This window comes from Uloborus diversus, chromosome 8 (genome assembly GCF_026930045.1).
Source record: "Uloborus diversus isolate 005 chromosome 8, Udiv.v.3.1, whole genome shotgun sequence".
Lineage (NCBI taxonomy): Eukaryota > Metazoa > Arthropoda > Arachnida > Araneae > Uloboridae > Uloborus > Uloborus diversus.
Genome location: NC_072738.1, coordinates 40,033,273 through 40,060,439, shown reverse-complemented (window position 1 = coordinate 40,060,439; position 27,167 = coordinate 40,033,273). Strand labels below are relative to the sequence as shown.

General features: G+C 32.7%; 1 protein-coding gene across 1 annotated transcript in view; it reads left to right on the top strand.

Moving 5' to 3' along the window:
* The first annotated feature begins 12,456 nt into the window (after nucleotides 1-12,456).
* The window catches only part of LOC129227535 (arginine kinase-like), a 40,568-nt gene continuing 25,857 nt past the window's right edge, over nucleotides 12,457-27,167 (top strand). The window contains 1 exon segment of the mRNA XM_054862110.1: nucleotides 12,457-12,711. Within this exon segment, the coding sequence (XP_054718085.1) occupies nucleotides 12,543-12,711 (169 nt within the window). The 5' untranslated portion in view covers nucleotides 12,457-12,542.

The window sequence follows — 27,167 nt, the reverse complement described above, 5'->3', positions numbered from 1 at the left end:
AAAGCTTCTCACAAACACGATGAAAAATTACTGTCATTCACTGAGCGTCAAAGCAAGTTATAATTTGCGGCGTGTGTTTGTTTTACCTTTTTCACCCACCATTAGACAGTGGCTGCAGCGCCCTCTACAGTTTCTTGGAGTTGCGAACTACTGAATCAAAATGTCATGAATTTAAAGCGCAAATGTTTCTACCAAGGCTGTTGAGTCGGAGGGAAAAAGGACTAATTTCTGACTTTGACTACTACCCTATCCTCTTGTGTGTGCGCTAACTATCAAGCAACTATTTATTGCTGATGCTTGAATAATTTAATACAGTGGTGAATAACCTTTTTTTACCCGTGGGCCACAACTGACCTTAATAGGAATCTCGCGGGTCAGAACAAATATAAAATTTATTTATTTAGTTAATATTTTTCTAGCTAGCATGGGAAAACAAGGGAAAGGAAAAACAATTACAAACCAAAAATTTCCTTCACATCTACTAAACCGAGATGGTCTTGTTATTCGGGGGAGAGAAAGATGAGCTAAAAAAACCAAACTTGCTGCCATCATTATAACATGCTTATTTTACTTCATCTGTATTTTAGAAATCAATTTATGACTACTCGACTTCAAAATTCATAACTTCCTTAATACATCAAACTTCAAAAGTAAGATATTATTTTAAAGATATTTTCTCCCGCGTCCGGCGAAAAATAAACGAACAATTCACATTTTTTCTCTCCTAAAAAATCGATTTACTTTGTTTTTTTTATTACGCATTGCTTTTATGTATAGCTTCCAGGAATGGAGGTCCGTTAATTCAGTTGATTAGAGCTCCGTGTGAACATCGGGTTCGAATCCAAGAGTCAAAAAAAAGTCATTTTAGTGCTTAATTTAATCCTGCAGAATTCTGCGCCGAATTCTCAGTAAATATTACATTTCGAAGCTCATTAGAGGATTATGAACTACAGCTCTTCGAGTTGAACTGAACCATTGCTTCGGTCACTCGTCTGATCAGTGCTAATTCTATATTAGCTACTAGTTTGTTTGGCACTCTTGGCTTCCTTAGGAGGTTTTCCCATCTTCAGCTCAATCACTTCCTAAGCCGGGTTGATAAGTGCTAACAGGCACGAATCTGCAGTCCTCGGCTGGAATGACTGAGTCGGCTGTGTATTTCATGTACAGCTCTGTGTTCGTAAAAATCAGGAAACATGGCATGTATTTTATTGCGGTAAATCGCCGGTTACATTGAATTTCACTTAGTCTTTTGTAGAAGAACTATAAATTTTGAGCTCGAGCAGGCCCGGATCTATAAAATTTGGGCCCCCCCTGCAACAAAATCTGTAAGCCCCTCCACAGAGCCCAGCAGTGTACATTCGCAACGTTTTTCAGTCTTAGTGCCTGTTTTTTTTTTTTTTTTCAATTTTTTGGGGCCGTTCGCTTTCTTAAAGACGTGCTCCCCCCCCCCCTACTGCGGGGTCTGACGGGTACGCAGATCCAAACCTGAGCGCGAACATTTCGCACGGGTCGGCTAGTTATTCCTTCTTGGCGTTTTCGTTCCGGTTCTGGCAAATTTACGAACTCTCCCTTTAATGGTAGAGTTTGCAATTTTTAGTTTAAAATTGATTTCTGGGTCTAAAATTCTGAGACTGTGACGTAACTGCAGTATCAATGACTAATAACACAATGTATTCACGTCGTATCATTTTTGCATTTGAAACCGGCAATAAAAATTATAATTCATTGCGTCACTTAAACCAAGTCGCATTTTTACAATTTAGAACCCTTTCGCCTACATTTTAGAACGCTTTTGATTGGAACACGTAAAGTGAATTGTTTCTATTGTTCTTTCAGTGCAGCGTTTTAATTGGTTTCCTTTTTTTTTTTTTAAGTATCCATTTTTTTTCCCAGACAGAGTGAGTGCACACCTGTTACATGCGCATTTTTTACCGCTGCTGCGTTAAAAAGATAGTCGTGCCGTTGAGTGATTTTTGTGACTTTTAGCTGTTTTTGATTGTTCCGTTTTAGTGATTTTTGTGACTTTTAGCTGTTTTTGGACTGTTCCGTTTAGTGATTTTTCGATTGTCACACCGAAAATGATTTTGTGACTTTTATGTTGTCACAAGTTTACGTGATTTTGTGCCGTTTTCGTCTTCTAAACTCTTTCAAAAGGTAATAGGTTTTTCCGTTCTTTGTCTTGTTGCGTTAGAAAATGGGATATCCCCTTACATGAATCAGTCACCATTAGCGAACATGGTGGATCTTTGAACGGCTGGCATCGAACCTGGGATCCTCCTGTCATATCATAATACTAAAAGTTTCGAAGAGGTATATTTCAAGTCGTTTTTCTACAAAACCAACATGGGAAATGCGCGAGCAAAGACAGTTTTCCATTTTCTATTTTGTTTGCTATTAGGGTTTATACTGATGCTTTTTCTTCAGAATAGAGTAAGAAGTTGAGTAACATAGTGCTTGATACAGATTTAGAAAAAAAGGACATAGTGCCCTTTACCTTTCAGGTACTGATAATACAGCGTTGAAAAGCTTCAAATTTGAAAAAAATACTTTTTTACATCTACTATCTTAAATCTCCACATTGTAACCCCAAAACTCGTGTCCGTAATTTTTTGCAATTGCCTTTTTAATGTTGTAATAAACATTTTTAGTATTTCTCCAGTTTTAGCTATATCCAACCTGGTCTCTTTTATGATTCCCTTTCTTTATTTTCATGTTCCTTAACGATTGTGCTTTTTTACACAGCGCACCGCAACAACTTGAATAAAATGTATCAAGGAATTGAATTAAAGTAGCATGAAAATATTTTCTTTGCTCTCGAATAACTATCTCTTGGCTGCTAACCGTGCTGCTTTAACTACTTAGCTAAACTAGGACAAATCTTTGTTCTCCCCCTTAATCAGTCGATTCAAAATGAAAGAAAAGCTGACAGTTCGGCAGATTGCAGAGATAAAAATATCTTTCAATGCAGCATAGTATGATTAGCCAATTTACTTACCTAGTATCAAAGTATGAAGAAAGCGACGAAATTCCTTTGCGTTACATAAATCATTTTAAACGAGCTGATGTGTGCATCACATGACTTCCTTTTACTCCAATTTAATGTCATTTCCCCATTATTGGCAATTTTAATGTGATTCAATAGTTTACTTTCTAAGTATCACTAACAATGGCCAAATTGAAACCAGATTTTTTAAAAAATCGCCAAATTTGGGGTTCGCCAAGTTGGCGACAAAACTTGGCAATCAAAAGACTGGCGATTATATTGCCAAGTGCCCGCCAAATTATAACACCACTTGAGTTTACATCGAAACTAACAATGATTTCCCTCCAAAAAGGGGCAAAAGACCCCTTTAGAAAAACCCGAATGCAACCAAATGGGGAGGTGCACAACTGTACCTCACTAGCAGTCTACGTACCAAATTTCAACTTTCTAGGACATACCGTTCTTGAGTTATTCGACATACATACGCACATACGGACGTCACGAGAAAAGTCGTTGTAATTAACTCGTGGAATGTCAAAATGTATATTTCGGGTGTTTATACGTTCTTAAGCATATATCCGCGTGTGGTTCAGTTTAAAAAAAAAAACTCAACAATTAATTCGGGGGTGAGCAAAATGGAAATTAACGCCAAATTTTGAGAAAAAAAATTTTCGCGAATACAATACTTCCTTTTTTGGAAAAGGAAGTAAAAATTAGAAAAAAATAAATGTTACTTCTAATTTAAAGAATAATAGTTTTCTATTAAAAAAGTAAAATGAGGGGAACACACTCTTAACACTATGACACTATTGTTATATTTGTTGTGCAGATTGCAATGCTTGTATGCCTCGTTGGCTTTTACTAAAAAATCGCCCGTCAAGGTATGACGGGTGACAATTGCTTCTACATTTGAGCGAAGCCATTGCCAGTTTGCTGATATTTTGATTCTTGAAATTTTAACTCTAACTCCAGTGGATTAGCCCTAAACTTCAGTAGAGAGCGTTCATTGTTGACCACTTATTTGTTTCTTCATTCCCCTGAAATGACAGTCTTGCCAGTAAAACAGATAAGTTACCGGATACAGTTCAGCCTTGTCGCAATAAAGTCTTTCCCTGCATTTTAAACATTACCAAAAACATGTTATCAAATTATCATGCTATGGCGCGAGTGTCAGTGTTGATGACGTCAGAGCGTTACTCGTTCAATGAATTCGCTTTATATATGTGAGGATGGATAATTTTGCTTTTCTGTTGAACAGAAAAAACTAAGAAATCTAAAAGATATTATGGTGCTATAATCACAAAAGGATCATTTAAAAAAATAGTTCAATATTTGATTCGAAAAACAAACATAAAATTGTTTTCTTATTATTTTTAATTAAATTATCAGGTGTAATCGAAACCTAGCCCAACTTAAGACGATGAGAGGTCTCGGACCAGTCGTAATTTGTTCTTTAGTAATTCTTAAACATTTTCAAAAAAGTTATCCGTAAACTATTGACCATTGTAAAATCAATAAAATTGTATTCAAATAGTAGTTAGAGGAAGTTCCTAAACCCAAACGTCACACGTCGACTAGGTTCTGGATAAAAAGCCATTAATATGTATAGGTAAGTGAATATTTCCAATTGTAATTCACTTTTCGCCAAATTTGGAGTCTTTTCTGATCTACCATTGCCATTTTCAGTTTTTTCACAAAATTTTGCTGAATTACGATTAGTAAAACCTCCGAAGATAAACTTTTTCTTTTGGCATTTAGTTCTCAAATCCGCATTAGGTAAAACAGAAGTGAAATAAAAAAGTGAACATTAATTGTAAATGCTCCATCCTCCACATAAATTTAGTCAAGGAAAGTATTTTAAATACACCTAATTTCATGACGAAATAAAAAAATAAAAAACTCCATAATTTCGGAAAAAAATTCGCTCATTCATCTTTGGAAAAGAACTGACCGTTGTACGTTTTCTAGGTTTGGCTAAAATCAGCCAATTTGGCTCCTTTAGATCATAAAACCTCCGTAGAAAAACTTTCTTTTAAGGTAAAATAGAAGTGAAATAAAAAGTGAACATTAATTAGCTAAACTTAGCTTTAAAAAAAATGATTTTTTTTTTTTACATATTTGAAGAGCTTTATTTATAATTTTTAAGTCGCGCACCTATTTTTACTCAAAATATATCAAAAATTCTCAGAACAACGCATAAATGAAATATTCGCAACTCCAGAGCTCGAATACGCTACCTTGTGGTGATTAACAATACTAAAGAAAACGGTAAAACATTCCATTCCACGTGTTTTGTTTTTGTTAAATTACTGGCTTCAGCCAGTTTGTGGTGTAATGTAATGTCAGAAGAATATACAAGAAAGCTTCCCACAAACACGATGAAAAGTTACTGTCATTCACTAAGCGTCAAAGCAAGTTATAAGTTGCGGCATTTGTTTGTTTTACCTTTTTCATCCGTCATTAGACAGCGGCTGCCGCGCCCCCTATAGTTTATTTGAGTTGCGAATAAGACTTCAAACAGTAGTATAGTTATCTGAAAAAATAAAACAATGTGTCTCGGTGCTAAATGGGGCTGTTTCCAAGATATTGCATCTTTCTTTTTCCTTTTTCTATTGTTGATATTTTAAAAAAAAATACGTGACATATAGATGCTTCACTTGCCAAATCGATTAACTCCATAAAACAAAAAGTCGAGAAAAGTGATGAAGAAGATGGTGTTATTCACATAGGAGTGAATGGGCCTTCGTGTTACATTTTCTACCATCGCAGGATCAAAAATATACTGAACCAAAAATTTAATATAAATTCACATGCTAATTATTGATTAAGCACTATTAAAACAAAAATGAGGATTTTTTTAAAAAAAAAGTGGAGTTAATCGATTTGGCAACTGAGGCATCCATATAAGTTATTAATAAAAATTTTTATTTATTATCTTTCATATTTATTTTGTTGAACCCTATCTGGCCCAGATCTCTCTTACCCCCCCCCCCCCCCCTTTTTTTCAGAATGGCCCACGCTTCTAAAACTGACCGACACCTGAAATAGAATATGTCTATTTTAAAAATGGAAAAATCCAGTATCAAAAGCAAAAAACTTCTAACTTCTCTTTAATTTTTTAAAGAGTTTTCTAGAATAATAAAACGATTTTCGGTTCAGGGGAATGGTACACAATTCAGTTTAAGTAAGCAAATGACCAGCAGTATGTTTTTTCTCATGCAAAGAAAAATTATTAAAACAGATACATTGGAGATTTTATGTACTGCTTTAGGTCTTAATGTAGTTCTCAAATTTATCCTCGAGTATAGTTAATAGTAGTTTGTCTTTCCTTTGAAAATTTCGATACCTTTTTTAAAAATATTTGAATATAAGCGTTTAAGTAGCAGTTTTGAACTTTATTTTGATCGTCCTGAAAATGACCTGTTATATTTACTAAATTGTGTTATGATTTCTTGTGTTTATACTCCTATTCCCATGCTGTAGATTTCTCACACAGTAAGTGTAAAAAAGTCTTAGTAAAGATACTGTTTGAAGTTTGTTCTCACAGCTGTTAGTTTTCTAGCAGAATGTATGTTAAAAACAGATTTAGAATTATACTACTGGTAAGTATCCTCATATAAATAATAGCTGATGATCGAGTAACGCGCGTGCTTCAACAATGAAACTCGCGTCACGGTATGATAGTTTGATTATACGATTTGATAGAATTTAATATGCAGGGAAAGGCTTTATTATGACAAGACTGAGCTCGATCCGGTAACTTAACTGTTTTACTGGTAAGAGAGTGATTTCTGGGGAATGAAGAAACATGAAAATGGTCAACAATGACCGCTGTAACGGACAGGAAAACCTTCCATCGAACTAAAAGATTGAGCGAAGCCTTGCAGGCGTTGCGTTGCAAGAAGAAAAATAATAACTTTAACTTTCAATTTAGAATTCCATAAATAATAATTTTAACGAAGATAGCGGAATAAGTTTGGTGTAAAAAAGGCGCTTGATAATTTTGGTGTTTGATTGTAAATAAATGTATATATTTATGTTTTTTAATTCTGCGGCTTAATATTTTTATTTACTCAACCTTCTGATTAATTGTTTGATGTTCGATGATAATAATATTCAAGGCATCAACAACCGCTACCTACTGAAGTTACGGGTTAATTCACTGGAGTTATGGTTAAAACTGAAACTACCAAAATATCACCAAACAGGCACTGGCTGCATTCAAATATAGAAGCAAATTTTCACCCGTCAAACGATGACGGGCGATTTTCTAGTCTTATACATATAAAATCTGAGTATCTATCTATCTATCTATCTATCTATCTATGTCCAAGCTTCTTCTCCCGAACGACAGTGAACTGACCATCGAACCAGGTATCGATGGATTCGTAATCCTCCCGTCTTCATGTTTGGCTATTTAACATAATTCTCCGATAATAATTAGCGGAGATATCAATTAAAAACTTTTAATTATGACTCTTAGATTTCAAAATCAAATCCCTATTTTTCGAAGGCTTTCCTCCATTCAAATTATTATTCAGTGCTTCAACTCAACTTTCCGGATGAACGCTTTTATTAAAATTTACAGCGTGAAGAAAATCATTGAAAAGAAACATCTGTTGCCATTTCTTTTTCTCGAATATAAAGAAATAAAATTAGGCTTTTGTTTTAAGGCTTTTCCTGTAATCAGGGTGTTTAAGTTGTTGACTTTTCGATTATTTTGCCGTAATCTGCAGCAAAATTTTGCTGTTTTTTTTTTTTTTGTTCAAGCCTGATTGTTAAATACGCGTCACATGACATAACTTTCATTTTCGAGGAGGACCGTGCACGTCGTAAAGTAAATGAGTGATTTACAAGTTATTTGAGTTCTTTGAGGGTTTGTACCTGGAAAACGGATTGATGTAATTCTTGTACGACCATGTGGATAGAATCCATCCAAATATTTATCTGAGTGGTATGTTGCATTAATAAACACCCGGGCAACGCCGGGTAGTAGACTATTTTATGTAAAAAGCGGATTGTTATTGTGCATAAATATTTCCGATATAGTCTATCAGATGTAATTCAGTTTAACGTGAGTAAAAATTATAGTTGATAATGCATATATTTTCCCCTTTTGTGCTGACTGAAAATGTACTCATAACTTGTATCATTGATAACGATTATTAACGTTGATGAGGTGTTTTGGCAAAAATATGTTTTACTGGTGTTTTGCAAACCTTGCTTTACGCGCATTTATTTATTCCTTAACGCGTTAGAAACTAGTGTCAGTGTACTACAAAAGCATCAACTGGACTGCTCTTAAATTTTTTCGGTAGCCCGTGCAACGCCGGGCACGCAGCTAGTTTATTAATAAAATCGCTTTTTACACTGCATTTTTTTCCTGTTTAAACGTTTGGAAAGAGAACTATTTTCTGGAAAGGAAGACGTTGATCCTTATGGAAATTTCTAAAACGATCACGCGTTCTGTGCCCCCCCCCCCCCCGCCACACACACACTTACAAGAAGCACAACTGCATAATAGTGTTATCTCATTTTCAACATTAGAAGAACCCTGATTTACTAAATACTGACTCCGAACAAGATATCTACCTCTTCACCAGTACCCTACCAATTTGAATAAGACGCAAAGAGTGCAGCTACATTCTTAAATAATTAATTACCAAATAATTGGCGACTAGATCTAAATGAGGAACCATTGCCTTAACAACGGTAGCACTCCCTGCCAGAAACAATATATTCCATTCTAAACTTGCTCAATGGATAGGAGCCAGAGGTCGTCGCGAAGTAAAAAATTGGTGGGGACTTAAGGCTATATTTATACCATTTTACTTCCCTCCATTTTCTTCTTTTTCTTTCGTTTGCACTTGGGATATTTTTCACTAGGTAGTTTCGTTTTTTATTTTTAAACTTGACATAGCCCTTATCTCTGGTTCGCAAAGCAGGGCATGTGTATATTGGATAATTATGGCAAACGGTTCGTTTTCCAAATCATGCTTTGAGTCGGATTCTCATGTGTTAATGCCATTTGAATGATTTAGTATTTTGAAATGAAGTTGGCGTAAAGCTAATACGAATTAGTGTCGGCATTTTCCTAGATTACTTTAAACAAACATATCAAAATGCCGCAAATACAGAACTTCCTTGATGAAAATCGCACAAAATCATTAGAAGTATGTCAATGTGATTACACTATGTAAATTGTATGCACTTAACTTCGTCAGAAGCGCCTAAGCTCTTATTTCTTACTAGGCCGTGAGTCCGTTTTTTTCGTTACTTATTCATTTATCATTTTTTAAAGATAAAACACGGAAAAGCTGAAAACAAACAAAAATGATAGTAAAAATTATTTGACCGGTCCATTTTTAACACGCTTTTATTAGCTTCACTTGCATGTTTGTGGGTAACTCTCCTTTGGACTAAGAGCTAGTGGCTTATTACTGTTAGTACATTCCACCACTTTATGAGCGTTCGTGGCCGAGTGGTCAAAGGCGTGGGTCTTCACCCTGACGTCCACCTCCGGGAATCATTGGGCGTAAGTTCTAATCCCGTCTACACAGAAATTAAATTTATTATCTCGCAACTCAATTTTCGCCCACTTTTTGTGATCGGATTCTTTTAAAATTTGGAATGCAACCTCATACCTGATGACAATGCAATATTCTATAATCAAATTAATTTTTTAACGATAAGATTTTTAACGTTTATTCTAATTAACACGCTTTTATTAGCTTAACTTGTATGTTTGTGGTCCAACTTTCCTTTGGACAAACAGCCAGTGGCTTATTAGAATTACTTACAACGTACAAATCAGAGCTACGGCGTGTAACAATGTTTGCACATGAATTTACCAGAAAGCATTCAAAATGTCTGACGCAAATAATGCAATAGAATACTAAGATACATTCCATCATAAAAATCGAACATACGCACAAATATTTCATTTAAGAGTTACAAGTGTTAGCAATATTTAGTGTCTAAATCTCATTTGAAAAAAAAAATAGTTTAAAAAACTAAAAAAAACACGCTTTTGTAGCAAAATGAATTAAAAAGTAAAAAATAAAATAAAGTTTAAAAAACTAAAAAAAAAACGCTTTAGTAGCAAAATGAACTAAAAAGTTAAAAATGATCTTTGGATGACAAGTATATAAAGTAATTTACCAAACACTTAATTTTGCTGTAGTAAAAAAAAAGCGTGGGGGGCTGTCTATTTACATTTTTGCATGGATAACAAGTGGAAGAAATTTAAGACAACTGATAAGAAGCAACATGCTTTTCTTTATTACAGTAAAATTAAGTGTTTGGTCAATTATTTTATATACTTGTCATCCAAAGATTATTTTTGACTTTTTAGTTCATTTTGCTACTAAAGCGTGTTTTTTTTAGTTTTTTGAACTATTATTTTATTGATTTGATCTTTGAATGCAATGATTGCGACGTTTTTGATGTAAAAAGCTTCTAAAATTTATGCAATTAAACGAGACTGTTTTGGTCTTGAAATGCCTTACTTTTGTCTTTCATTTCATTCTCCTACACTCTTTTGTAAAAAAATTAAAATTTTTTTTTTTTTTGAAAGATAATTAAAGCAAAATTTACCAATTTACTAAAAAAATGTAGTAAAAGAAATATTATTTGATTGAGTTTAATGAATACCTTTGTGCATGCAAAGTAAAATAAGAAATGACAACTCCAAATAGCACAAATTGCAGATTGCTGCAGACACGCGTTTCGGCGTTACAAGGAACGCCTTTCTCAATGCAAAAGAAAATAGCTTATGGGTGTCTTTTCATCCATAAGCTCAATTCTTTTGCATTTAAAAATGCGTTCCTTGTAACTCCGAAACACGTGTCTGCAGCAATCTGCTGTTTGACGTTGTTATTTCTCATTTTACATTGACTGGTCCTTTAAAAATATTTGTCATCGTTCTCGATCTGAGTGTTTCTAAATTTTCTGATTCTTGTGTAATGCCATAATTTTTCGCCATTATTCTTCCTGTATTTTCGTCTTACAAATATTAGTTTTTTTCTTTTTTTTTTCTTTTTTGAAAAAATATTTACTTAAATATTTGTGCAAGCAATAAATGTATTTTAGTCGAAATGCTCAATATTTGTTTAATTAAGAGCAATAAATATTCTGATTTTCCTTTCATACGAATATCTCATCCTATTTCATTCCATGGAAAATTATTGAATATTGGATATATTTTTCTCAGTTTTTGCAACCTATTCTAAAACTGAAGTAGAACCACAATCCTATTTCCAGTTATTTTCTCTTCGTTTGTATTATAAAACTACTGCATTATAAAAGTAAATTCTAGTGATAAATTCAATGTTATCGGCGATTTATATATTGCCGAAATTTATCGAATTTAGTACATTCCATCCCTCTATTAATTCCTTAATTTCCCAAATTCGATTTAAAACAAGTGGATATTTCTACCAGAATTTATGGAAGATAGAAGTTTTTCGTTTTTACAATCAAAATTACTACAGGAGAAATTCCACCTTATCATTTCCACTCGAAAAATGAGACTTTCAAAACAGTTTATTGAAAAAATTTGGGGGGGGGGGGCATCCCCCTCTACCGAAATTCATAACGCTGGTTCTGTGGTACCAAAGTAAAAATTTTACAGAAAGTACGATTTCTGGAGATGTATTTTGAATTATCCGTTGATTTTCGTGTTACCTGTTTTCATCCATGTTGTAATAATTCAACTTAGATATTTTTCATAAAACACAGAAAATTCCCCTAGAGTCTACTAGGGTGGTTCAAAAAAAAAAAAGAGTTTCCCCTAGATAACAGGACACCCCTCAATTTTTTTTAGATTTGTGGATAGTAATATACCAGAAGAATTTTAGCTTCCTATTTCAACTAAAAGAGGGTGCTCAACCACCTCCCCCAAACTTCATAAGCATGGGAAGGGGGTTAAAAAATGCATTGAACTAAAGAAACAATACTACTGTAATATACACTAGTAATTTGCATATACATTGCAATAAAATAATTATTTACAAAAAAAGAAACAGCTGGGTAAATTAAATGTTTTTAAATTTGTGGCATTTTCTATGCTACGACTAATGTTAAATTAAGGGGTCTTAGAGCACTCTCTTAAAAATTGAGTAAGAAGCTAAAACTTCTATAGCATAATACTATTAGTAAGTCTAAAAAAAAGGGATGTCCTGGACTCCAGCTGAAAAAAAGTTTTCTTGATCCACCCTAGTGTACACACATACTGGTGAAAAACTGAGTTTTCTAAATCAATACCTTCCAATGCTCTAGTTTTTTGCTGCTACTGTTTGATTTCAACTTTTCAACAGTTCACACAGCAGCAGCTCCAATTTAGAAGAGTTTAAAAAGTTAAGAATATACTCGACCTGTGGGGAGACTTTATTTAAAAAGGTAGCGATTGCAGGGTGATCCGAAGAATTTACCCACAAATCCCCCCGTTCGCAACTCTATAAATAATACCCACCGCACGCTTCGGTTCGCCTTTGGTGAAAGAGCTTTCAAATTCAAACAACTTTCAAACTTTGTGTTTCGTTTTCCGGAAGCAGCAAACATGGTTGACCAGGCTACCCTTGACAAGCTTGAGGCTGGATTCAAGAAACTCCAGGAAGCCACCGACTGCAAGTCTCTCCTGAAGAAATACCTCACCCGTGAAGTTTTTGATGCTTGCAAAAACAAGAAGACTGCTCTAGGAGCCACTCTTTTGGACTGCATTCAATCAGGTACATCTCTCATTCTTCACCTCATTGTATATTTTTTAAAAAACTGGGCTCGGAATCACCTAAAAATCTTTGTTAAGGTTTTTTAAACAGATATCGTTTAGCTTTAAATGTAATTATTTTCCAGTGTTTAAAGTTTTAAATTTTTTTCAAAACTACACAGTGGTGCATACTTGATCTTTCAGTAAAAATTAGCAAAATTTCTTTTTAGCAAGACAAATGTACTTTCCTGAAAACATTCGCATCTTTATTTATTTATATTTCTTTTTCATTTCGGCTAAAAAAGTCTGTTGTTCTAGGGAACATTAGCAAAAAAAAAATTTAGGTAGAAAAGTTTAACTGAAAACTTATTTAAATTAATTAATTTAAAACGAAAATATTTTAATCGATGTGTACAATGTTCATTTTAAACGGCAAGAATTCTTTCATGTGTTTATTGATTAAATTTATATTTTTTCTCCTTCTTTTCTTTATTTTTCAAACAATGTTATCAATTTCTCAGAGCAAAAAATGTCTCCATGATTTAATAGCCTTTTTCTTTAAGACATGGGAATGTTTTGAGAGTTTTTTTAAAAAATAGTTCTTTACTTCATGGTATTTTTTAAAAATACCTTCAACTGTTTACATATGCCCTAGGGGACACATGTGAACACGATTGAAAAATGCAGGACACGCATCATATTTCAACGAAAAACTCTTAATATAAAACATATAAAAGGAGAGTGATAATGAATGGGCCAATTTTTGGTTTTTAATTTTTTAAATTTTTTCTAATACTTTTTTTAGCTCAGAATTGGCTTTTTTTACTTATTTTATTATGTAAAAAAGTCAAAAAAGTTAGATTAGAAAATGTCTATAATGAATGATAATCTTTACTAATAATAAAGCTGAAAGTCTCTCTGTCCGGAGGATGTCTGGATGTCTGTAGGATGTTTGGAGGATGTCTGTGACGCGCATAGCGCCTAGACCGTTGGCCGATTTTCATGAAATTTGGTACAAAGTTAGTTTGTAGCATGGGGGTGTGCACCTCGAAGCGATGTTTCGAAAATTCGATGTGGTTATTTTTCTATTCCAATTTTAAGAAAAAAAATATCATAAGATGGACGAGTAAATGACGCAATTATCGTAACGTGGAACCGTAACGTGGGCACAAGCCAATTGGCGAGATACGAAATGATCATGACGTGGCACCGTAACATGGGTCCAAGCCAAATGGCGAGAAAATTCACCATACATTATTTGTGATTATACAGGCGAACCAAAAGATCTTTTGATTTTTCTATTACGGGCAAAGCCGTGCGGGTATCACTAGTAGAAAATAAAAACATAGAAATTTAACCCATTCAACCTTGCCCATAGGGTTGAAGGGGCGATTAAAGGTAATAAATAGGGCACTAAATGCCAATTACTTTCAAGATTCTGTAACCTATACGTGTTAGTTTATATTGCACAGTATAACTGCAATAAAGAAAATATTTTCCCCAAACACACAACTCTGCTTAAGGGATAGACAAGAAAATACTTACAAGACTACATAGTCCAAATAATGTTTTACTAGGGGGCTATCGCCCCCTGCTCGCTATCGCTCGCCAACCCCCGGAACTGCTTACGCAGTTCCCTGTGGATCGCTTCGCGATCCATGCTCGCTTCGCTCGCTCGCTGTATGCCAATACATTAGCCTAGCTAAAATTTTCCGTAAAAATTAAAGTTGGTAATTGCATTTAGGTCACCATCCATTTAACCAATATGAAAATTACGTTCATAATGTTAATTTGTCTGCTTTAGCCAGATTTTCGACAGTTTAACTTTGCTGTATGTAAGATGACTGCCTTGGCAATGTGCACAACTTTACCATTATAGATACAAAAGTGTCTGTTATTGCTTTGGAGAGATTGCACTTCTACCTGTTGGTCCGCGGAAGGTATTTTATTTCCCTTCTACCACCCATTGGAAAACCAATGAAGGCATTCCCCTATCCGCCACCTGGGGACGCGCCCTCTAGGGGTTACAGGCTCCCCCGAGGGATGTATTTACATTATTTACACTCTTATATATTTACATATTTACACTCTTATATATTCTAATCTGAGAAAACTTCCTCATATACACAATTAAAAATGTCCCGTTTGGGAGCCACAACTGACACTGCTTCAAAAGATCTTGTTCTTGATAATGCCACATAGAGCTGGCCATGACTAAAAACAGGCTCAGAGAGCACCAAACATATTTTCTCAAACGTTTGTCCTTCTTGTTGTTATTCTGAATCCTTGCCACGTCACGAACAAAAAATGGTTTAACTAAAAACGCGAAAACTCGCCAAGGCTACTTTGCTTGCACAATACTAAAACTACTATAACCCTAAACAAATTTGGCGAAACCTTTCAGCTGAGAATAAAAGGAATAAAGTAAATTCTTTCTCGGTTATTCATTTTGAACTGAACTGTCGTACTGAAGCAGAGAATAGACGACGCTCAAAGCGCCTACGCGTTCAAAACAACATTGCCGATGAACATGATTGTGGAGCAATGTGTGAAGAATGCGAATTTTGTGGTGCTCTTTATTGGCAGAAAAAGCGTAATACTGCAAATAAATATACTAAATGTTGCCATGACGGAAAGGTGCGGTTACCGGCATTGTGTGACGCACCTGATCTGTTGAAGGAACTGCTGACTGAAAATTCCCCAGCCGCTAAAAATTATCGGCAGCGAATCAGAGAATACAACTCTGGAAATGGCTCGTCTTAAATTGGATTCAAGAACGGTTTCCTGCCTTCTTTGAGCTTTTCTTTGCTGATTAAGGTTGAAATGGGCCACAGCCCGACTCAAACTCATCTCAAAAAAAAAAAAAAGTTCGTTGAGTATTCTGTGATTCAAGATTTCAAAACAACGTAGAAGTTTGTTTACATGATTTATCGGCGAAGTGTTGCCAACAGAGGTTTAGAAATTCACCCCTTCATTTGCCGGCACGTAAGAGAATTATATATATAGATAATTTGAATATTATTCTTTTTATTTATTGATTTTAAGTTTCGTACAGATAATGTTATTTAAACTTAAGTTTAGTTTCTTCTTAAATGAAAATGTTTTTTCTTTTTTTCCCCTGTAAGTATTATCTAACATCAAATTATTGACCAACAAGCTAGTAACAAACAAAAGAAAAAGAAAGGAAGAAAGAAACTAAAATAATAAAACAAATAAATAAATATTTAATAACTAGAAAATCACCCGTCAAAGTATGACGGTGAAAATTGCTTCTGTATTTGAACGAAACCATTGCCTGTTTGGTGATATTTTGATGGTTGAAATTGTAACCCTAATTCCAGTGGATTAACCCTAAACTACAGTAGTTACTTCCCTGCCTGTTTAACATTACCGAAACATATTATCAAATCATCATACCGTAGCGCGAGTTTCATTGTTGAAACACGTGCGTTACTCGATCATCGGCTATTACATATATGGGTCATTCTTCAAAAAGTGTAACTTTTCTGTCACACGCCTTTTACAGAAAAAACTTTAAAGAACACTTTATTTAACAATGCCTTTTAATTTCATAAAAAATATATCTATTTAAAACTGCCAACATTTTTTTAATAATAATTTTTATTTTAGTATATTTTTGGTACATAACATGTGAATTCTCACCTCCGTAGCATGTCACACACCTGGTGTGACTGTTTATGTAGCTTAATAACTTGTTTAATTTAAAGTTTATACTTATTTATTTATTATTCCTTGCACAAGTGTCTCAAATACTAAATGTTTAAGTATATTTAATTGTTTAATATTGTACTTTAGTTCGTTTTTTTAGGATAAGTAGTCATGTCACACAAAAAATGCTCACCTCCGTTATCCAAACTTAAAAGGCCATTCCTCATTGGAACGTGGCAGTAGTGACATCAAATTTTAATTTTCCATGATACAAGTTAGCCTCCTTGTTCATTTTTAGCCATAGTTGAAGTTGTAAGATTTTTGTCAAAAAACACGAAGATAGATTTTGCTTTAAAAACTTAGTGTGGTTATTCTGATTTCTCACCTCCGTGAACTTGAATTTCAGGGATGTAAATTAATGTAAAAAAAGAAGTGAACATGTTTTTATATGCTTAACATGTTCAGATTGTAGCAACGAAGAAAGAAAAAAATCCCTGAAAAATGTATCTATTAGGCCTATATTAATGGAAAATTCCTCACCTCCATGACAGACCTAATCAATGTCATTATTTCTGAAGTGAAAATAAATGATGGAGAGGAAATACATCAACAATAGGCATTCTACCAAAATTATAAACTGCCAGTATATCCTCAAATTTACTAAATACTATTTTTTAACATACATTTGAAACTACTAATTACGCCGTACTTTAATTAAGAGAGCTTAAGATTATATTCACACTAATCATTAAAATAGCTGATTGTTTGCACATTTTACAACATTACTGCTTTGATATTAAATTGGCCTCGATTTTTAAATATTAAAAGGTTTTTCTTTTTTTTTTATTTCCGTGAACAAGGCATTTTTTAATTTTTTTTTTATTTACGAGTAAAATAACTGGAACTTAGCTGGACAATTGTTTATGGTTACTTCTAGTAAGTAACACTTTCATGTAAAAATGAAAAAAAAAATAAAAAAAAACACACAAAAGGTTTCGAAATTTAAAAATATTTGAGTTCAAAAGTTACGTTTTCTGGAGAATGACCCATATATGATGATAACAATTCAAAGGTACCCTTTACTACTTCAGGACAGGGCAACTGCTTTCATTATCCCTCCCTCCCCAGTATCCCTCCCTGACTGTGCCACATATTTTGTAATCAAATGAAGGATATGTGAAAAAAGAGTAGATATTAATGGACAATGGACCAGCGTACTGTGCACTAACATTTTATAATTCTTAAACTATGCAATGCTATCGGGAAATCGGGCCTTATTTTGATTTTTTATTAAACATTTAAAATTCAGCGAATTTGTTCCACTTATTTTAAGTTTTATTGTGAAAAAATTATTGAGGAGTTTTGTTTGATTATTGGAACTATATGCGGCCTGCGGCAGCCCCTTTGTTTGACTGCCCGTATGCGGTGCACAAGCTACACACCTGCTAGGATCAGCCCTGTATGTAGTACAAGTATAGGCGGACGAATGGCGGAGTTCCACTGTAAAAGGGAGCACTTTTCAAGAACAAGCCGCAAATCTACTTCAATATGAAACATATGTAATAATCAGTGTTTTATTTGAAAACGATTATATTTTCAGTCATATTTATTTAAATTCTACAATCAATTCCGTCATAAAGTTGAAAGTATTAATAAATAAACAATTCCGCATTGAAAATTATTCCTGGTCATTTACTATTCTTTCTCTCTTCTTTCTACAGAGTGCGGCAAAAATCTTTTTTTAGATTTTTTTTTTTTTTTTTTTGATGATTTTATGAATGATTTTTTTATTATTCTTCTAAAAACTAACTTTTTTTTTTCAAATACGCCAGTAAAAATAAATTTGTTCCCATTAATTTACTTATAAGTAGGGGAATAGGAGGTACAAGTGAACAATTTTTTTCATTTCTTTATTTTTCAAAAAATCGTATCAATCTCTCAACGCAAAAGTGTTTTCAAGATTGAACAAACTTCTTTTGTGTCATGGATTTTTTGGGGGATTTTTTAAAAAAATATTTCTTTATGATATTTTTAAAATATGCAGTTGTTCCCATGTCCCCTACAGAGAAGCACATATGAACACGGTCAAAAATGCAGGAGAAGCATTATATTTTAATTGAAAATACTTCAAATATGAAACATATACCTAAATAACAAATACGTTGAAAGGTTTTAACCTATAATGTGTCAGTTTCACATGTAATAAGCTTTTAAGCTTCATACATTGCTTGATAATGTATTTTAAAATGATTTAGAACCTCAGTTTTTAATTAAATGAAAGTATTTTGTGTCTTTTTACTTCCTGTAAGTATTATATAACACTAAATTATTGATCAACTATTTAGTAACAAAAGAATTTAAATAATAAACATAAATAAATAATGTATATGTATTAATATTTAAAATTAATTATAAAATTAAACAATAAATTTACAAACCGATTATAGGAAAATAATAATTATAAAAATTTACACATTTTTTAACACTTAACAATGATCTAAACTAATAACAATATTACGAAGAGCGGCTATGGGAGCTGTTCACTTGTGCCCCTAGATGTTGTGTTCACAAGTGCCCATCGTATAATTTAGAGCTAACTCGAGAAAATAAAGAATTTTTAATTTAATAAAAAAATTAGACATGGTCATAAATTTATTTAAATGTTCATACAATGGTTCGTAATGCTTAGATTTAGATTAGCAGTTAGTTTTAAAAATGTTTTCACGTGAAGAAGACAGCGATTATTTTTTTTCAGATCCTGCTAAAACAAATAATTTTCCACCACAGAAACATAAGATGGCTGATTGCTCTAAATGTTTGTCCCAGAGTTACAACTGATGCTGTCCTTATTTGAGAATTTTTTCAGATTTTTTGCTTGAAGTGATCTTAGTAAAACACACCATGTTCACATGTGCCTCGTGTTCACATGAGTCCCCTTTTCCCCTATATTTTTGCAATCCACACTCACCTAGTCTACGCCTTTTCTCCTAGAGGGGCTTAAAAAAAATTTCCTTGGCAATTAGTATATTAGTAGCATTTTGAGATAGTCCGTAAAATGCTTGATGATTATATTTTAAAATTTTTGCTTCGCTAAGTTTCGTTATTTAATGATCATGACTGCATCTGAAAGAGAAAATTAAATTCGTGAAACTTAGTTCATTTTCCCTCGTCACATAAAAGTGGGGGTTTTCTTCGAAGACAAAAAATCAATGTAACCAGCTGTTTTGATATAATTGTATCATTGCTTAAAATTTCAGCTAAAACTTTAAAAAAAAAGATAAACTGGTGCATATAGCATTCATAACGTAATTTATTTAATGACACCCTATTATTTCATCGAAGATACTTTTGATGTCAAGCAAAATTTAAGCATTTTTCAAAAAAGAGAGAAAAAAAAAACAATGAAGTTTTTTTTTTTTTTTTTTATTTATTTTCTTTTGGTTGTAAGACCTACTTTTAGTTTTTTTAATCGCAAATTGAAGGTCCATGAAAACTTTTTTCTGGCCCAATAGTATTCTTTTCAAACTCTAAACATCTCATATGCACTGAGAAAAGAAACTTTTTTAAGTGTCTGAGGCGATATACACTACTTTTTATTTTAAGTTGAAAATTAATTTCTATAAATTACTTGATGAATTAATTTATTAGGTTATATTACAATAAGTGTTAAGAGAAACAGTCAAGATTCATATACTTTCAATTCAATAACTGCTACAATACAATGATGCTGTAAACTAACATTACTGCTGTCGAATGATGGCATCCAAATTAGCACCAAATATCTTTGCTAAACTCTTCGTATAGAACAAATTCAAAATTTGTTATGAAATATTTTACTGTTTACTTTACCAATATTTCTTCAAATAACGCAATATCAAATGCAGTGGGAAATGCATTTTATTTTTAGATTTTGTTTAAAAAATTGGCGAGACAATTTTAATAGAAGTCTTATTCGTTATTTTAAAATCTTTGTCAAGTTCAAATGAGGTAGTGAGAAGCAAAGGGATGTAAGTGGTAAAACTAAAAATTTGGAGATAATCAGGACAAATAGTAATGTAACATCTCATCTGTCTTTGGGCAAGATACAGTACATACTAGTAGCCCTGGTAGGTGTTGCTGTACAGCATGAATTAGAAAAAAGAATTCAATGAAAGCCTACCTAGGATGTTATCTTTAAACGCGTTTTACTCAAAACTTGAAAATGTCCACTTACATCCCTTTGCTTCTCATTGCCTAATATATATATATTAAACTAAGAGTATTTAACATTGAAAGCCATAGGTATTTTTAAACTCGTACAGCAAACAAATATCAGTATTCTTTGTGCTAATATCCTCATATAAATGATAATCGATGATCGAGTAACCCGCGTGTTTCAACAATGAAACTCGCTCCACGGCATGATTATTTGATATTATGTTTTGGTAATGTTTAACAGGCAGGAAAAGACTTTATTGTGGAAAGGCTAAAGTCGATCCCGTTACGTAACTGTTTTACTGGTAAGACTCATTTCAGGGGAATGAAGAAACGAAAAAATGGTTGAAAGTTAACGCTATAAACTGGACTTTAGGGTTAATCCACTGGAGTAACGGTTAAAATGTCAACTATCAAAGTATCACCAAACGGGCAATTGCTTCGTTCAAATGTAGAAGAGTAGAAGCAATTTTCTCCTGTCATACCATGACGGCGGCTTTCCAGTATGAATAATAAACATCAGTAAGCGTTAATCGTCAAATGATAATTTGTACATTACTCATGTTAGTTATTCATGTTATTTTGTTATGCTAGACATTATGAAAAATGGACATTTTTTTCAAGATTTTTTTAAAAATCATTTAAATCTTTTCCCTTTTCAAGTCATTCTGGCAATGATTTTAAAAAGTGCCTTGTAGAGATCAGCTTATTTTAAAGTCACTTATACGATGGGTACTCATTAAATATATAAGCGATGCAGTAAGTAAGTTGTTTAACATTTCAGGTTACAGTGAAACCTGTGTAAGTTGACCACTTGCGGTGCAGTACTTTGGTGGTCAACTTAGACAGGTGGTCAACTTATAAAGGGTGGTAATGTTTTTTTTTTTTTTTTTTTGTCATTTTCTTGCACCATGGACCATGTATTCATTTCTGGAATCATTGCCACTTACTCTTTCTGTTTAAGTCACTTTTATTGTTTAACATTACTTTGAAACAATAATTTAAAAAGTTATTCAAATATTTTTGCTTTTTTTCCTCGTTTTTTACTAAATTAGACATTGTAGTTTTAGAAAGACATTGTAGTTAGTGTCAGCTAATTTTCACCAACTTTCTTCCTTTTCATATAATTTTAATATTTCATACTTTTTATCAATCTCAAGTTCAACTAACTTTCTTTTTGAAACCATTTTATGTTAAACTTTTACACAACTAGCAGCAAGCTGGACTCTCCTAGTTCATAAAGGCAGTTGAAAATGAAAATATCCTATGTCTTAATCCCTTGCACCAGAAATAAGTAACTTTTCTCTTTAGCACAATTCCAGTGTTGCCTCAAAATATTGCTACTGGAAGAAAAGACTTTGTACTTTTTCTACTGACACCAGTTTTTTATTTTCATTGAACAGAGAGTACAAAAAGCAATCTCAAATAAAACAACAAAAGAAAAACAAGTTCGGAGAATTAGGAGCAGCATAAGCTTTATGCTGTTGTTTTATTTAGTTGGTAAAATGCTGGTCTAAAGCATCAAAATTATTCTTGGAAAGCTATAAAAAAAATAATCATAAAAGAAAATAATTTGCTTGATTAAGTTAAAAAAAAAAACCCTAGTGGTCAACTTACAAAGGGTTTTTTACAATACTCCGAACCAAATTTGGTGTACATTAGTGGTCAAGATAGACAGGTGGTCAAGATAGAGAGGTGGTCAAGTTACAGAGGTTTTCCTTCATTATATAAGATAGGTCCAATTCCGTTCCCGACAAAAGCGGTCAACATAGACAGGTGGTCAACTTACAAAGGTGGTCAACTTTACAGGTTTTACTGTATTACAAAACTTGATTTACCTTCCTTATTTCTTCCTATCATTTGAAAAAATGTACACAACTTTCATGAACTTATGATGCTTCTGATCAGTTACTTAAAACTAACATTTTTTTAACGTAAAAATTACAACAAATCAAAAAAAAAAAAAAAAAAAATGGATGACAAGCACGAAAACCATCTTATTTGCTTCTTGTCTTGCAATAATAAAATTAAGAGTTTCATCAATTGAATTAATTTTTAAAAAGAGGGAAGAAAAATGTAAGTATCAGTGTACTTATAAAAAAGAAAGAATAGCTTATATGTTTTCAAAACCTGAAACGTTAAATGCAAACAACTTGTTTGTTGTAGTTCTTAAAGCTCCGTTCAATCCAACTGGATGTGTGCAGCTTAACACATTTTGTCAATTTTTCAGGAAAAGTAGATTGATTAAGCTATTACCTTTTCGCTTCAGAAAAATTATGTCAAACTCTAGAAATCCAACTTTGCATTCTATCCGCCAATGGGTCTACATAATGGGCAACTTACTTTTTTGTTGTAAATCCAACTATAGCAAAATCATTTTTTTTCTTTTAAACAAAGATTTGACATTTATTTCAACTTGTTCAAGCTCATTTGGCTGATCAGAGCATAATTTATCAGTAGAGTTAGTTTATGCTTAGATGTTTGAGGCGTTATGTGGGTTACAAGTGCGAACTGATATTTTAGTTGTTTAGCATATTTACAGTATAGTGATTGTTTAAATCTATCACACAAACTATGATAAATTTTATTACGTTAACAGGGTTTTGAGTGTTTAAAGTTAATGTCAACTAAGTAAACAACATTTATATTGTTTTCATTGTGTTTATATTGTCATATGGATACTTGATCCAAGGGACCATGTATCCCTCTAAACGAAGGGATGAAGTATCCTTAATATGCGATTCTTACAGTTCTATTATTGACGATCAGTGGCAATTTACTAAAAATATGTTTCAACTATTAAAGACTGTCTATACTTTAACATTACACTTTGGAATTTTTTTACAGTTGAATTTAACGGATAATGTAAACTTCGGAATACTTTCCTAAAATAAAGTTTTCATTGACACATTTAGACGATCATTTCTTGAGCTAAAACAAAATGGCTGAAAAAAAAAAAAAATGTTGCCAGTTTTTATGCACAAGTATAACTTTAATATATTATTGTCAGGTTTCAAATCTCTACTTAATGATTTTGGTACATTTTTGGCTATGGGATCATGTATCCCTAGGGATCAAATATCCCCAGTCTCCCCTATACAAGTTGTCATCTAATCAGATGATAAGTATTTAAGACAGATTGATGCAACGAAGGGGGAAGGGTAGCCCAGTACTCATGAATTTAAATATATGTAAAGCATATGTAACATCTCAGAGGAAAATAGGAAGAATGTGAAAAACTTAATGCTGCTTCAAAAGTGTTTGCCTCTTTTTAGATAAAGCAAATAGGAAGTGCATTTCGACTGCATTAATAATATCTCTCATCACCAACACAGTCACAATTTAACCTATGAAACTTTTTTTTGTGGGGGGGGGCATTAAAATATATTTCCATGTATGTAACGTACCACACTAGGATTCAAAATATCGCTTGAAATTAGTTGTGCACCAAATACCAAAAATTCGGTTAAAATTCTTACCAAATACCAAATATTCGGATAATTGTTTTTTAAACTGTAATAACTGTATTTTTTTTTTCGTGCCAGTTTTCAATTGAAAATGTTTATCTAGGAACAGTTACAAAGGAATACAATGATTGGCTCAAAGCAGGAGATGGAAATAAACACTTTGCTTTCTACCTGCTAAGGACTAGGAAAAAAAAGTTTCTGCATGAGACTTTTTTTCTCATCAGAGCCGGCTTTTTCGCCAGTGTAAACGACTTCTATATTTTGTCTTTTGTGAAATGTTAATATTTTTTCCATTTAACGTCCTAAAATTATCTGCATATTAAGTACAATAATTAATTTAAAAAATAAATCATTCCAAAAGCCAAAGCAAATTAGTATAGTAAATTTCAAATTTGGTTTGTGTTTATCTGAAATTTTGCATAAATTGATAATTAATTTCTTCCCTGGTGTATGATTTGATAAATGATAATCAGTGTAACATGTTACGTTGCAAATATAACAATCTTGCATTTCTCTTACAAAAAAAAAAAAACTGTTCATTGACTTTACCTATTTATGAACACGTAATATTAATACTATGAGTTTCTTTCATTTTACTGTTTCAGTTCATAGTAAAAATGTTAATATAATTTGTCTTAAGATTTAAAAAAATCGTAAAGCAACAAAATTTAAATTTTACTTCTGAGTGTTTTAGTGTTTTCTCTTACATTAAAATTAAATTGAATGCAATAATTTTATAACAATTTGAATTAATTTTGTACTATGGTACTATACTATTGACTTTGACTTTCCTTCATTTTATGAAAAAAATATGTGTTTGTTTTTGAATTGTTAAATATTTAAATTAGTTTGCGATTCGGTTGTCGAATATTAAAGTATTCGGTGGAACCGGATATTCGGTTTGTCTGCCGAATAAGTACTATACCGAATATTCGGTGCATCCCTGCTTCATATAATTTTATCCTCAGTCTATCATTACAAACCACATGATTATAGCTTCCGCGTTGGATGGTGATGACGTAAATGGGAATAACATTTTAACATATTTCATCTAGCAAGACATAAATGTGGTTACCTTTGTTAAAAATTTACATACTAACATAGGTTCACTTAATATAAGCGTACAATAAAAATAGCATCATTTCTATTTTTTCTCATACGCGATGCTAATTGCGGTATTTTACTAATAAAAGTATATTATTCAAATTGGTTTTTAAAAATTTGCCATTAATTTTCTATTTTACCAACAATTTATTGTATTGTGTTACTTTTTGTAACTAATAAAATTTGATGTTGTACGACTCGTGTTTAACACAAATGCATGGTAAATTGGAAAATCAATAAATTGAGTAAAAGAATTTTGAAAGTGTCAAAATATATGTTTAAAACCACAGTAGCTATCCTTTTCTGATTTCTACAATTTTTATGCGTTACAAACACTATTACGCATAAATAAAATGCATTATGCATTTTTTTACACAAATTTATAACTATTGCGCTGCTCATATTACGATTTTTATTGATTTGCATTAATTAATTTAACTGTCAATACTTTTCCCTTATTGTAACAAGTTTGGAAGTTTGGTGATATTACCTCAAGTGGGGCATTTTTCCTGATCTAAACGGGCGAACTGCCTGACTAACGAGGTAATATGTTCCAAAACTGCATTTTTTTTAAATTTATTTTTTTTTTTTTGCAATAAAAATTTTTATTTGTAGTTTTTTGTCGTGATAGATTTTACTCAGCATCTGGACTTACATTTAGAGAAAAAGGAGGCATAATCTTTTTTCGTTAACATTCATTAAAAAAAAAGTATCTGTTAAAGTGGGGCGTGATATCCCAACTTACTCTAACGTACAAATACCTCTACTTATATAACTAGAAAGTCGACCGTCAAGGTATGACGGGTGAAAATTGCTTCTACATTTGAACGAAGCCATTGCCTGTTTGGTGATATTTCGATAGTTGAAATTGTAACCCTAACTCCAGTGGATTAACCCTAAACTCCAGTAGGTAGCGTTCATTGTTGACTATTCTTTCGTTTCTTCATTCCCATGAAATTACGCAGTCTTAGCAGTAAAACAGTTAAGATACCGGATCGAGTTCAGCCTTGTCGCTTTGTCGCAACAAAGCCCTTCCCTGCATATTAAACATTGCCAAAACACATTATCAAATTATCGTTCCGCGGCACGAGTTTCATTGTTGAAACTCGCGGGCTACTCGATCATTGGCTTATTATACAGGGTGTCCGAAAAGTCCTTGACACATTTAAAAAAAATCATAGAAAATCAATAAATTGTCTTATGAATTTTCAGTTTGCCCCATAATGCTTTACAAGTTCAAGAGTTTCTTTTAATGACATCATAAAAAATATAATAAAAAATGTTTAGTTATAAATATTTAATAATAAATACTACTGCCGTTTAGATATTTTTCATTTTTGCTCTTCATACATTGCTCAGGGTGAGTTCGATCGAATCTGCCATACGAAAGGGGGTGATAGATGAGCCCAAGTGGAGCATAGAACCACCCATTATCGTGTCCAATCCTTAACCGTAACCGAGTTTTTGTAAATTTAAGGAAAATGAGTAAAAAAAAAATTCTGAGAAAACGGCCGATTTCTGAAATTCTTGTAGGACATACAAGGAAAATAAGTACATATTTGGAAAGAGCAGACTAAATACTACAAAATGATACCTTTCGCATTAAGATAGTCGCATTTTACCGAGAGCTACAAGCTTTGAAATATTGGACACACTCAGAATTAAAACGGTGCCAACATTTTTAATCGACATTTTCAAAAACAACCGTAAGAGCTACAATCGGGCAAATCTACCAAAAACTGGCCCATTCCATTAGCTTTCAGATGATACAACAACAAATCATATTGGGCTTCATGTTCAGCTGAAATTCAGGCTTTTGTTTGAAACAGTGTAAAAATCTGCATTCGTTAAAAAAAGGAAAACCAGCGAAGAGTCGCACTTTTCTGTTTTGAATTTTCTGTTTCACGATAGCATGTTGCTTTCTTTGTTTAAGAAAATGATATTTTTATATAAAAATAATAGTTTTAACATTTAATTTAGAGAAAAAACACATGAGATAACGATTCGTAGAAATAAAAGAAGCATTACTTTCCCGTGCTTTTCA